This window comes from Mus caroli, chromosome 1, assembly GCF_900094665.2.
Source record: "Mus caroli chromosome 1, CAROLI_EIJ_v1.1, whole genome shotgun sequence".
Lineage (NCBI taxonomy): Eukaryota > Metazoa > Chordata > Mammalia > Rodentia > Muridae > Mus > Mus caroli.
The window spans coordinates 57,295,659-57,310,267 of record NC_034570.1 but is presented as its reverse complement, the minus strand read 5'-3'; the positions used below and the strand labels follow the sequence as shown (position 1 = coordinate 57,310,267).

The 14,609-nt window shown below is 34.7% G+C and overlaps 1 protein-coding gene across 5 annotated transcripts in view; it reads right to left on the bottom strand.

Annotated features, from left to right (window-relative positions):
- The window catches only part of Zdbf2 (zinc finger DBF-type containing 2), a 40,899-nt gene that overhangs the window by 20,164 nt on the left and 6,126 nt on the right, over positions 1-14,609 (bottom strand). For 2 of the 5 annotated variants that reach the window (XM_021173295.2, XM_021173303.2), the window contains one exon: positions 13,006-13,116. In XM_021173295.2, coding sequence (XP_021028954.1) covers positions 13,006-13,065 — 60 coding nt within the window. In that variant the 5' untranslated portion in view covers positions 13,066-13,116. Of the gene's footprint in view, positions 1-3,575; positions 3,712-9,015; positions 9,121-13,005; positions 13,117-14,609 lie in introns of those variants that run through there. The other 3 variants (XM_021173329.2, XM_021173318.2, XM_021173312.2) reach the window with 3 other exon arrangements.

Genomic DNA, 14,609 nt, shown 5'->3' with positions numbered 1-14,609 from the left:
TAAGTGATATACTTATGGATTATTTTTTATTTTTCTTAAAATGTTTGTATTTTCCAGTAAGTGTTTTTACAAATTAAAAAAAAAAAAAACTGTGAAAAGAGAGAACAGGGTTGGATTGTGGCATTAAAAAAGAACAAAGATTAACTCACACACACACAAAAAAAAAAACGTTCATTTCTTTTTCTTCAGTGATTAAGAAGAATCCTGCCTTAGCAGAATATTAGTGTAAGCATATTAAAGTCTTGAGCTTTAGCACAGATACTAGTATTCGTAGACTGGCAATGGGATAAGGAGGAATCTAACGAGGGGAAATGTACCATATGCCACACACAGGGCTATTCATTCTATCTCAAAAGCTCCCTGCATTTTCACTCGGCAAGAATAGTGTCCTCTTTTGATACAAAGAGAGTGGGACACAAACAAACAAACAAACAAACAAACTAAAGCAAACCGCCTTAAGTTCTGTTACCCAGCAAACAGCAAAGCCAGGATTTGAATGTGAGGCAAACTATAGTTTATGTGCTTTTTTCAATTAGCTAATATAAATGGTATATTAATCATATATGTTCTTTTTTTTTTGGTTTTTCGAGAAAAATAGTTTAAAAATTGTGTTTTAATATATCATAGTTAAGATATTATTTAAAAACAAAAAACAAAAAGCAAAAAACACATGTTGCTAGCTCCTGACCACTGACCCTTGAAATTATTTCCTCTTTTGACATGAGAATTTTTCTGCAATGTTACCTTAGCCCCAAGCTCAGTTAAGTATAACAGTCTCAAATCCTTTGCTATAAACTCCCCCACTGTCCAGTGCCATCACCAGAGTAGACTGCTGGTAATAAAACACAGTGTACATTGAGCCAAAAGACTGAACTAAAATCCAACCTTGTCCTCTCTCTGCTAAGGCAAAGAGAAAAAGAGCAATGGGAATGAACCATTCCATTCCAGAACCAACTGCATATGCTGCAGGGGCCACCACATTATACACGCCCCACAGGGCTTTCTTAAAAAATTTTCAACATATGTGTCACATAAAACACACAAAACATTTGTATGTAGCCCACTAAGCCATCGAAGAATAAACACATCCATAACCATCTATCCATGAATATAAGTACCTAGAAATCCCTTTACTGCCCCCATACCAATCTAATACCTCTTCCCTCTTCCCCCAGTGTAACTATAACCCTGATTTCCAATACTAAGTTTTGAAACGCTCTACAAATATGACACCACACAATATGTATTCTTTTGCACTAAGCACCTCTCATTCAACACTGCATTTATGAAACTACTCAATAGTTAACTGTATTGTGTTCACCCTCACATACATCTGTACTCTATTGTATGAATCTATGCTATTTTACACATTGATAAATTTTAGGGTTTTGTTTTTTCAGCATTTAGGCATTACAAATCATAATGCTGCAAAGACCCTTGCTATTTGTCTGGTATGACAGCACATTTGGGGAGTTATATTATTAGATGTAGACCTTCTGTGTGATATAGTACATGTGTGTTCATCTTCAGTACCTAGTCTTCCAAAGTGGTTGGATCGATGTAGGCCGCAATCAACAGTTTATCTTTGTATTGCTCTACTTTATTATCAACAGTTGGTATTCTGTTTTTTACATTTTAGCTATTGTGGACTGTGTTCACATTGAACACATTGTGGAATGTGTTCAGTATCAAATATTGTGCCCTTAATCCACAAATTTGATGATCATTTTTACTGGCCATCCAGATCATCTCCTTAATTATGGGTCCATTTAAATTTTTTCCTGATTTTTTTTTCAAGACAGGGTCTTCATCATACACTCCAGGCTAGCTTTGAACTGGGATTCCTTCTACCTCTGTCTCCAGAATGTTTGGTTTCAAGCATGTGCCACCATACCAGCTCCTCTTCCTGTTTTTCAAATAGATATCTTCTTCGTTATCTTATAGAATTTATTTATTCTGGACACAGTTTCTGCATTCAATTATGTATGTTTCAAACATCATCTTCATTTCTGTAGCTCATCTTCTCACTTTCTTAATTTACTGTTTTCATAATTTCACTGCAGCCCAGAACAGTTTTTTTTTCAGTGCTTCTTGTTAGCCGAAAGCTCTTCCTTGTACGAACTTTCTCCTGTCTGTTATTAGTTCCTTTATTATATTACCTACAACATTCACATCTTGGAATGATTTTTACGTACAGAATCGTTTTTCCCAGCGAGGTGCTCACTTGACACCATAGCATCTACTAGACAAAGTCTTGTTGCTTGCTGCTCTGCAGTGTCACCTATGTCACAGCTCAGATACACACATTTATCTGCCACTGGAGTGTGTTCCTATGCTCTAACTTTGCCCCAAGCCTCCCTTAGTAAAGGTGAGGAAGAGTAGTTATCTAGAGGGATACACCTCATTCAGGTCTTCTTTAACATCATCTAGTTCTCTTTTTTATTTCCATACTTATAATGGCTTAATTTTCACTGTAATGTAAGGGATTTTCACTAGAATTTCATTGGATAAATATAATTTGGGAAAACTGGACATTTTTAATATTGACTCTTTCAATCTATAAAAATATTAAGTCCCTTTCCTGTCCATTGCTGGGGATTGAACCCAGGATCTAAAAAAGCATGCTAAGTAGACATGCTATCACTGAGCTAAATCCTCAGCCTTCAGTGTTCACAGATTATAGATGAAGGTTTTATACATATTTATTATAATTATTTAATAGAATGATATTTTTTTGCTATTATGAATGGTATATTTAAATTTCATTTTCTGCAGAGTATTTGCATATTGAAATAAGACTTTTTTTATTGGTCCAACCACCTTAGGGTTTTTTGTTTTTCTTTTTTAGCCAAAGGATCCAAATGGTGCCCAGGCTAATCTCAAATGCCCAACAGAACCAAATGATCAATCTGACTTGAGCCTCCTCAGTATCTGGGTCGACAGGCATGCACCACCACACCTGGTTCCAACACACTTTTAAACTCACTCATTAATTCTAATGGTTGATCTATTTTTGGTTTTCTAGCCATCATCACGTTATGATAATTACCTTTTATCTTCTTACCCAATTATCTTCATCATTTTATCTTTTAATTTCTTACTTTTGTGGACAGGGCCTCCCATAAAGTAGCAAATATAGTTTTATCTTTCCTTTTTTGAGTTATTGAGGTGTCCCAGTTTCATATACAGCAGGCAAGTACTCTATCATGGAAGTAAACGCGCACACACACAGTCATTGAACATATTTTTAATTCAAGCAGTAAGTCTATTTTTACTTGAGAATACTCAGTAGTCTGTTATTTAATATTCTTATGGGTATTTTCTCTCTTCTTTCTTCCTCTGCTTTATTATTCTAATTTCCACCATTTTGTTAGCTTAGTATTATAGACGTTCTTCCTAGTCTGCTAGTAGGAATGAATGACAAATCTGAACTATCAAAATCTAAATATTACTCCCTACTTTATTCTCTCCTTAAACAATGTAAGATCCTTAGAAATTAACTCCACTTACTACCCTCCCAACCTACATCGCTGATAATCCCACAAGCATGATTTATTCATTGCCTACATATTTACCTGTCCATTGTTCTTCATTACTTCCTGATAGCTCTGAGCTTCCATCTGGAATCATTTTCCTTCTGCCTGAAGAACTCCTTTTAGTTTTTCCTTTAGTGAGGGTCTGCTGGTGACAAATTCCCTTAATTTTTGTTTCCTGAAAATATTTTTATTTTACCTTACGTTGAAAAGTTATACTTATTGAGTAGAGAATTCTAGGTTGGCAGTTGTTTTCTTTCTTTTGGCTCCCATTGTTTTCTATTTAATACTCCACTAGATCTAGGCCCCATACTTCTTCACTGCCTTAGTAGTTTTCCAAAGCCTTGAAACATATATATATTTTCCAAGCTTTCAACATCAGTATAAATTATCCTGGCTGTCATCAACAGAATCTTTTTAAATGCCAATTTAGTACAAGAGTGTCCAAATGAATAAAAATTATTTTAAATATTAAGCGAAAAATAAATAAATAAAATCTCTATCGAATAGAACCTATAGCTAAAGGATGTTTTTCCGATTGCCAAAGGTTCAACAAGTCCAGTCATGTAATGAAACAATTTATCAATCATAAGTGAAAGATAAAGAGACTTCATTTATTTTCTGCCTCATGTTTATAACCAGCATTAAAAATATTTTCTTTGAAAAAGTGTAGAGGGGTTAAAAAAAATCACAACAAAAAAGTTTTTTATTACTATGAAATTAAGTGATTTCTATTAGATAAACAAGACAAATGCCACCACACAGAATTTTTACATATTATAGTTATCTTAGATATCATCTAAGATATAAAACAGTTCAGCATTTACAAAACCAGAATGTCATTATGAACTGTTCCATCTATGACACAATTACAGCCTAGACCCTGAAGAAAAACTTGAGACACTTCTTAATGACAAACCTAATCAGAAAACAGTAGCTACTACAATGAATACTTGTGTCAAAATCTCTATATATAATGGTTCAGGAAAATCAACCAGCCAACCAATCAATCAATCCACTAGCACCTTGCTCTTGAACTCCCTAGCCTCTGAACAGAAAGAAAAAAATTCAGATTCCTCAAGCCTTCTAGTACTACCACATTTTATTATGGCACCATGAGCTAATACACTTACACACTAAGAAAAAAAAAAAAAACACATAAGAGACACAGAAACGCATGGGACAAATCCTCTACCTTTTTATACTGAAACATTCAACAATCTAGGAACAGAAGATCTATACAGGTCCTCTATATAAAATACACTTATGTATCATATCTGACAGAACGAAAGCTTTCTCCCAAAGATCAGGAAAGACAAGAATATCTACTTTGATCACTTCTACTTGATATCCACTGAACTACAGAGAGAGGTTCAAGGAAAGAAAAGGAGTATCCAGACTAGAAAACTGGTGTGATTATTTTGTATATGGAAGGATCTAAAAAAATTTTAGAGCTATTAAGTTCCACAAAGTTCCATGGTGTAAGATCAATACTTTAAAGTGCTATTGTAGGCCTATATACTAGAGATAAACAATCAAAAATGAGTTTAACAAAATAGCATCAAAATACTAATAAATTTAACATAACAGTATAAAACCTGTACACTAGAAAGCCTAAGGCTAAGATGAAAGATTTTTAAGAAACATTATGTAATGAAAATATATGCTTCCTGATCACAAATTCATTTTCAGATTCAATACAATCCCTATCAGATTCTGCCTGCCTTTCTGAAGTAATCCAGTCTTAGAAAAAAGATTAAGAACAAATAAGGCCTATGACATTTAGTGTAGATGGTGCAATGAGCACATGGTGATGTTATTGGTGTTCTAAAAGATAGAAAACCTATTCAAGTTAAAACTTTCTATCTTGGAAAAGATATGGCTATTTAAAGGACCTCTGAAACTTGAACAAGAATGGTTATATACACTACAGGATGAGACCAAGAAAGGCCTTCAAAGGCTCATGTATTGAAAAGTTGGTCTTCAGTTTGGTACTATTAGAACCTTTAAGAGGTGGGAGGTCTAAAACTAGAGGTTTAGACCAGTGACTACAAAGAAAGTCCTGTAATTTTTATCTATTTCTCACATCCCAGACATTAAGTCAACAGCTTGTCTCACTACACTTTCTGCCATGCTGTGCTGTCTCACCACAAGCCCACAAGTAATACAACCTATCGATTATAGACTGAATTGTCTCCAAACAGAGCCAAAACAAAACTTTCCTCTCTGTAAGTTAATTATCTCAAGGATTTTGTTATGGTACAGAAAGATGATCTCTAAAAATAAGAGAATTCTGAAAAAAAAAAAAAAGCAACACAAAAGCATCAAATCACGTAAATGGTAATTCCAAGTAGACTAACAGAAAATTTATCAGCAGAAACCTTACAGGATAAGAAATATACAAAGTCCTGAAAAATGAAAATTAAAAAAAGGAACCAATACTATACCCAGCAAAGTTATCCTTTAGAAACGCAAGAGAAATAATAATCTTTTCAAATACAAAAAGCAGTAATTCCCTGTCACTAGATCATCCATCCCTAAAAGAAATGTCTAGTAAAGCTCTACAATAGAAGCAAAGCCAATGCTATCATAAAAAATATGCGCAAATATAAAACGCAATAGTTGTTCAGTACACAAGGGAAGAACCATAAACTGAAGTTCATCAAACCACAAAGATGAGGAAGAGAAGGAACAAAAATATGCCAAAAATTAGAAGAAAAAACACTAAAAGTGTAACAAGAGTGTATCATTACTTATCAATAATAAACTTGAATATAAACAGTCTCAAAACAAAAGGATGTAGACTGGCTCAACAGAGTTTTTTTTAAAGGCTCAATGATACACAGCTCTAAGAAACGTACTTCCCCAGTAAAGTAACACACTTTCTTTCTAGAAGTGAGGGACAGAAAAAGGCATATCATGTAAACAAAACCCAAGCAGGAATACCCACATTTGTATCAGACTAAATAGACTTGAAGTAAAAAACTGGGGAGACAAGATATAATGACAAAAGAAATCCAAAAAAAGGAAATAAATACAAACACAAATCAACAACAATATGTGTGTGTGTGTATAGATACATGTATGTATCTAAGCACACATATACACACATGCTTATATATTAGATCTAAAAGGAGATTCTAATACAGTAATGAGACTCAAAACCCCACTTCCATCAATGGAAATATCATCTACACAAAAATTAGAAACTGATATTTGATATCATAGTTTATATATTAAAGACCAAAAGGGCCAAGCAGACATTTACAGAATTCTTTCATCCAATACCAATAGGATAAGCGTTCTTTTCATCAGCCTGCGGACGGAACACTCTCAACAAATTAGAAATAAATCAGCACACGCATCTTTGATCAGAGTTGAATAAAACTAGCAAGAGTATCTTTAGAAGCTGCACAAGCACAGGAAAACTAAAAATGGTCTTAAGTAAATCAAAAGAAAATGTAAAATGTTTTAAAACAAACTGAAATTAAAACAGTACCCTACAACCTATGGAGTAAAGCAAAAACAATACAGATGGAAGTTTATAATGCATTACAGCCTACTTTTAAATAACACCACAAATCAATCACCTAAAAAAAAAAAATCAAGAAAACACCAAACCTATAGTAGCAAGAAGAAATAAATAGCAAACACAACAGAAATAGACTAAAACTTATTTTTTAAAAATGGCAAGAAATGTAGCTCAATTAAAATGTAAATGAAGAAAATATCTAATAAAAAATTAAAAAAAAAAAAGAAATGTAGCTCAGTGGTATAGCATGTGCGCACAAATTCAGGAATGAAAAAGACAGGGAATGGAAAAGAGAGAAAACACATGATCCAAATAAAATCTGAAATGAAAAGGGCAATATCACAACTGATATTTGTGATGGGACTATGATAAACAATGAAAAACCTATAAGAAATGTGTTTCTATAAACACAGCCTACAAAAATTGAACCATAACAACATACAAAAATCAACAAACTGATAACAAGACCAAATTAGTAAAATACATCACAATAAATAAAAGCCCAGGACCTGATCAATTTCGTCACATCTTTTCAGATGGATATTACTAATAAATGCAGATACAAAAATTCCCAACAAAATGATAATGAATCAAATTCAACAGCACATAAGAAATATTACAGACCATAATCAAGTGAGATTTACCTCAGGAAGACAAAAATAGCTCAATATATATAAATCAACAAGCATATTTCATCAATATAGTGAAAGATGAAAAGTGCATGATCATCTAACTATATGCAGAAGAATTTAATGAAATTAATTACTTTATGATAAAATATTTTAATTGGGTACAAAAATAATAACTCAGTAAAATAGTAAAATATGACTATCCACAATTTACATCATACTCAATGGAGAAAATATAAAATCCATTTTCTCTGAAAGCAGTAAGAAGACAAAGGCACCCATATTGACCATTCAGATTCTGTAGAATCCAATCTTAAAACAAAAAAACAAAACAACAACATATGTATAGATACTTCACCTGCATGTATTGTATGTATGCCACATGCATGCCTGGTACACACAGAAACCAGAAAAGGCTATCAGACCCCCTGAAACTATAATTACAGCCATGTAAGTGCTAAGAACCACACACAGGTCCCACAAAAGCAGCAAGCACTCAATTGCTAAGCTATTCCAGCTCCAAATGACAATTTCACTAAGGTAAAAAAAACCTAGACTCCATTAAAATATGTGTAAAACTGAAAAGCAAGTTCAATAAAGGTACAGGATATAAAATCAACAGACAAAAAGCACCAGTTTTACATATTATTTGTTAAAAGGTTACCAAGAAAGGTACCAATAACACCACCACCTAGAATATTAATTTAACCAAAGACATGAATGATTTCTAGAATGAAAGTTATAAAATATGAAAAGAATGAAACTGAGGACACATAACAAAAAAAAAAGTTCAGGTTCATGGATTGGAAAGATATAAAGTATTTTTAATAATCAACAGATTCAAGTGCAATTCATATTGGAATACCAATAGCCTTCACAAAACTACCAAAAAAACCATAAAATTCATGTAGACCCTAAAATATTCATAAGAGACATAAAAATCTTGAGCAAAATAAAGGTGGAGCCATTATAATAGCAAGTTCAAAACATAATACAAAACTATTGTAACTAAAACAGCATGACACCAGGAGTTGGGGCACCAAAGGAATGTAACAAAAGCAGTTAACCAGTCAGGGCAAAGGAAGCACCAACTAAATATTCTCTTCAGTAAACTGTGCTGGGAAACTTCACTATCTATATATAGGGAAATAAGTCTGGCATGGTGGCTTAAACCTTTAATCCCAACACAGAAGCAGGTGGACCTCTACGAATTCAAGGTCAGCCTGGTGTATGTGGTGAGTTCGGGGACCATCTCTCGATAATGATGATGATGACGGTGAATTAAACACAGGAGAACAACAACTAAACTCCAGTCACTTACTACATAAAATCCAATCCAAATGTATCATCACATGCTCTGGTGGTGAGTGAGAGCAGCCTCCAGAAGCAGCTCCTCTATTTGGATGCTTGGTCCCAGTTAGTGCAACTGTTTGGAAAGGATTACAAGGATTAGGAGTGGCCTTGTGGGGTGCGGTGGTGTGACCTTGTGAGGAGGTATGTGTCACTAGGGATAGGCACTGAGGTTTCAAAAGCCTTTTCCAGCCTCAGTCTCTCTGTCTACTGCCAAAGGATCATAATGTAAAGCTCTCAGTTACTTCTCCAGCACTATGGCTTCCTGCCACTATGCTGTGCCACTCTCTGCCATGATGGTGGTGGATGAATAACCCTCTAAAACTGTAAGCAGGCCCCAATTCAGTGTTTTCTTTTATAAGAGTTGCCTTAGTCATTGTGTCTCTTCATAGCAATAGAACAGTAACTAGGACACACTCACAAGTATAAGAAACTACTAAAAGAAAACATAAGGGACATGAATGTGCAGTGGTGCACATATGAAAGTCAGAGACTTTCTTGGGTGCCAGTTCTTCCCTTCTGCCTTGTTTTAAAACAAGATCTCTCCATATTATCTGTTCACTGCTGCACCCCATTCTCCTGCCTCTACCTCCTATTTTCCCATAGAAGCACTGATGAATACAGAAGTATTCTCCCATGTCTTGCTTACAGGGGTTCTAGAGATTCAAGCTCAGTCCTTAAGTTTTGTGTGGTATGTGTTTTACCCACCAAATTACTTCACTAGCACAGAATTTTTTAGTACTGGTTTCTGTTATTGTTATTTTTTGAGACATAGTCTCATGTATCCCTGGCTGGCCTCAAACTCATTCTGTAGCCAAGGCTGCCATTCAGTTCCTGATAGTCCTGCTTTTTATACTTCCTGACTGCTAGATTCATTCCAGAATATATAAGAGACTCAAACAACCAACAGCAAAATATAATAATTTTAAATGGACAAATAACTTGTGTAGGCATATTTAAAAGATAATATATAAAGAGCAAACCAATATTTAATATCACTAATCACTGAGGAAATATAAAGACAATAAGTATCATCTCGATCCTGTAACAAGGGCTACTAATAAAAAGATTTTAAAATAGCAAGTTCTAATGGGGATGTGACAAAGGGGGAGCACTATTGTAAAAATAATGCTAAAAAGCAGAACCATTCAGAAAACAGGACACAAGTACCTTGGAACGCTAGAAGCAGAACCTCTTATAATGGAAAATCCCACTACTGATACATATCTAAAGGAAAGAAAATCAGTATGCCAAGGCAACATCTGCATTCTTCTGTTTACTACCAAATATTCACAACAGCCAAAAAGGGGAATCAATTCAGGTGTCTACAGATGAAAGAATGGGCAGAGTGGTCAGCCAAGCTTCACAAGGATAAAAGGATGGGAAGAGGATGGTTAATGGATATAGGAGAATAGGTGAATAGTTGAAATAACTTCCACTGTTCTATGGAACAGGAACAGGAACAGGAACTTTGACTTACAACAATTAACAGTGTTTCAAAATAGCAGAGAGAATGTTCCCAGTACAAAGAAATAACAGACAAGCCAGTCATCACAATCTGATCATTCACGTTGTATACATGTGCTGAAATATCACAGTTTTCTAATAAATACAATTATTGTATGCCAGTTTAAAACATATTTTTAAAGGACTATGTTACTAGAATTACAATGCATATGTAGACCAATAGAACAACACTGAGAACAAATGAATAAACTCTTACAATTATAAGTAGTTGATTTTCAACAGATGTTTAACAATTGAATGGGAAAGACTAGCCTTGTCAGCAAGGAGTTTAGGGATTACTGGATATCACAAGCAAAAGAATGAAATTGGAATTCCTTCTTTTATAGTATACAAAAATTAATTCAAATTGAACAGAAGACCTAATTATAAAAGCAATTATGAAACTCTCAGAGGAAAATACAGGCATAAATCTTTATGTTGTTGTGTTAGGCAATCCTTCATCAAAAACAACACAAAAAAAGGTGAATGGTACATACCTACAATCTCAGTACTCAGGAAGAGAAAGAGGAAGATCCCTCAAGCCTGAGGACAGCCTGGGCTGCACAGTAAGAACTGTCTTTAATTTACAAAAGAGGAACATAAACAAATTCAATGATGCAAAGTTTAAAACTTTTTTTAGACAGGTCTCACTATGCTTTTCAAGCTGGCCTAGAACTTGCAATGTTCCTGCTTCCACCTCCTAAATTGTGGGATTACAGGCAAGCATTACCACACCTAGCAAAATTTAAAACATTTATACATCAAAGCATACTATCAATATAAGTAGAAAGACAAGTCACAGAATAGACCAAGTATGATAATCATATTATTTCATAAAGGTTTGCTAGCCAGAAGAAAGGCTTATAACTCAGCAATAAAAAAGACAAACCACCTAAAACATGGACCTAGGATCCAGGCATTTGTCCAAAGGATGTCCACAAACAGCCAATAAGCACATGAAAACATGCTCAATGACACTGGTGAATGTAAATCAAAATCACAATGAGATATCACTTCACATCCACAAAATGACTATAAATTTTTTTAAAAAGTGCTGGCAAGGATGAGGAGAAACTGGAACCCTCATGCATGGCTGGAGGTAACCTAAGAGTAGAGCCACTTTGGAAAACAGTGAGGCAGTTCCTCAAAAGCAAGGTATTATATGACCCAACAATTCCACTCCTACATATATACCCAAGAGAACTGAAGATATATGTTCACACAAAAATTATACACAAATATCCATAGCAGCAATATTCATGGTAGCCAAAAAAAGTAAAAACAACCTAAGCATCCATCAATTGTTTACGAATAAATGAAATGTGGTATTATTTTTATAATGAAATATTATTCAGCCATGAGGTAATAATACATGCTATGATATGAATGAACTTAGATGTATTATGCTAAATGAAAAGTCAGACACAAAAGGTCACATAGTATATGCTTCTATTTTGGGGAAATATCTAGAATAGTCAAATCTTTTGAAACGGAAAGTAGATTAGTGTTTGGCAGAGGTTAGAGATCCAAGGGAGTGTAGCCTGACTGTTCAATGGGTATGTGGTTTCCTTTAAAAGATGAAAATAGGACAATATATCACTTTGTGCATATACTAAAGATCTCTGATTTTCAGTTTAAAGGAGGGAGGTTTATGATAAAAGAATTACATTGCAACAAATATATATATATACATACATATATAAATAAAATAATCTCTGTTCTACCCATTAGCAGCCCAAATGATCGTTCTAAAGTATGAATTCAATAATACAATCACCTTTTCATAGTCCTGAAATGACCACCCACCTCACTGGCATAAGAGTCAATGCTCTCACCTTAACCTAGAAAAATGTATGTTTTCTGAGACAAGGTCTCACTGTATAGCCATGGCTGGCCTGGAACTCTGTAGATCAGGCTAGTCTTGAAATCACAGAGAGCAGCCTGCCTCCAGCTCTCTGTGCTGGGATTAGAAGGATACATCATTGAGTCCAGCTAACCTACTAGGTTTTACAGAATCTGTTCCTCTTCCCTTTCACCTTGTTACTTTGCACCTGTTGCTCAATCTCCACTGGAGTTACACTAGCCTCTTGATTTCCTCCATATATACATGCAAACCTGGTACTGAACTTCGTTCAAATGCCAACTAAAATGTCACTTAAAAAATATATCCCTCATTTATATGGTTACTCATTTTCTAACCATTCTACTTAACTAACAACCCCTCGTTTATATGGTTTCTTGTTTCTGTCTTACTAAAGTACACTATAACCTCCATGAAAATCAAAACTTTGGTTTTGTTCATGATCACATTCTCATACTCTTAAACTTTATCTGCAAGCCAGCAGATTCTCAACAAAATCCATTCAGTGAATGAAGAACTGAATCTAATACAATGTAAAGAAAAACTCACAACTGAGGTGCTAGAGTTATTATCATATTAGTAGGAACCTCTCACCTGTTCCAGGTTAGTATACTGCACACGACAATAGCTGCAATACCCTTGTCTTTTCTGCATCTTGATTTGTCAGCCAGTCAGTCAGGAGGCTACTGGCCTCGAACACTCAAACTGCAAAGAAATAAAAAAGCATTAAAATAATCATAATAAACAGTAATTCCTTATTACTATTAGGAAAGCAGTTCAAAATCATTTTTGTTTTTCAAGACAAGATCTCACTATATACCTTAAGCTGTCCTAGAATTCACTATATACTCTAAAACTAACCTGGAAATCACAAGCCTTCTGCTTCAACTTCCCAAATAACAAGCATTTACCAACATACCTAACTTCCACCAGTCCCACTTCTATCGGTGAGGAAAATAATACAAAGCAGGCATAAGCTACTGAGTCGATATCCGCATCAATGGAAAGAACAGCTTGCTGCCAGTTAACTGAAGACAATTAAGGTTTTTACAATTTTCTATAGCTCCAGGTTACTAAGAAATTATTCAGGATGAAATACAGCACTAGATCTCTAAAGACCATATTACTGTAAAATACAACCATTTTCCTGCATTCTTATACAAAAACTCCAGGTTATCTGAACTTGTGGTATCTAATACTCCATCTTGAGAGTTGAAGATGCCATGTGAAGTTGAATGTTTATTGCTTACTAACTATATATGTAAGAGGAATTATTAGAAAATAGTGATGATTTGAAACGGTAGGGTTTGGTTTGGCTTGAGTCTTGCTGTGTCATTTACAGCAGTCTCAATCTCATGATCTTCCTGCCTCTGCATCCTAAGTGCTGGGATTACAGACCTGGGCCTTGACATTCAGCTTTCTTTTCCCCAGACCCATTTTTTAGAAGACAACTAACAGGTGGAAGAAGCAGTATCTTTTATTTACATGTATGTGGCTCCCACTATCTGCATGTTAATTTAATCTCCACTAGCTCCACTTACACATTAATAAGTATTTGAAATTATCCAAACAGATCATTATAAACCTGCAATCTCCCATCGAGATTTAAACAGCAGTAACATCCTGGTAAAGAATGATGGCACGTGTGTTATCAGTGACTTTGGTTTATCCATGAGGCCAACTGGAAATAGGCTGGTACTAGGGCTATAAGTGAGAACCCTATTATAATTTATCAGGGTTGCTTAAAATAGCAATTAAAATGTCCTCTGAATCACCAAACTTTTCTAATAACTGTATAGGCTGCATAAGTATGGGGAATTTTTCCTACTACTACTATTTTGGAGATTTCTTGACCAATAGTTTACTAATTTTTACTCACCTAAAATTGTATGTCTTCCATAATATATCCAAATTCAAAAGCTGAATGCTAAATTCATTCCTCAAATTCTAAATTAGATTTAGAGTAAGGGCCGAGGATTCAGAACTTTAAAGATTCCCCACACTATTTAAAAAGGGGCCCCGAGTAAGACTTATGCTGCTACCCTGCAATGTGGCTCTTCTATATTTATGCTTGCTTCTAAATGAAACTCCTTGTTGCTTTGCAAAAAATAAAAAGCGCTAGCTCGCTCTTGCGCGCGCGCGCTCTCTCTCTCTCTCTCTCTCTCTCTCTCTCTCTCTCTCTCTCTCTCTCTCTCTCT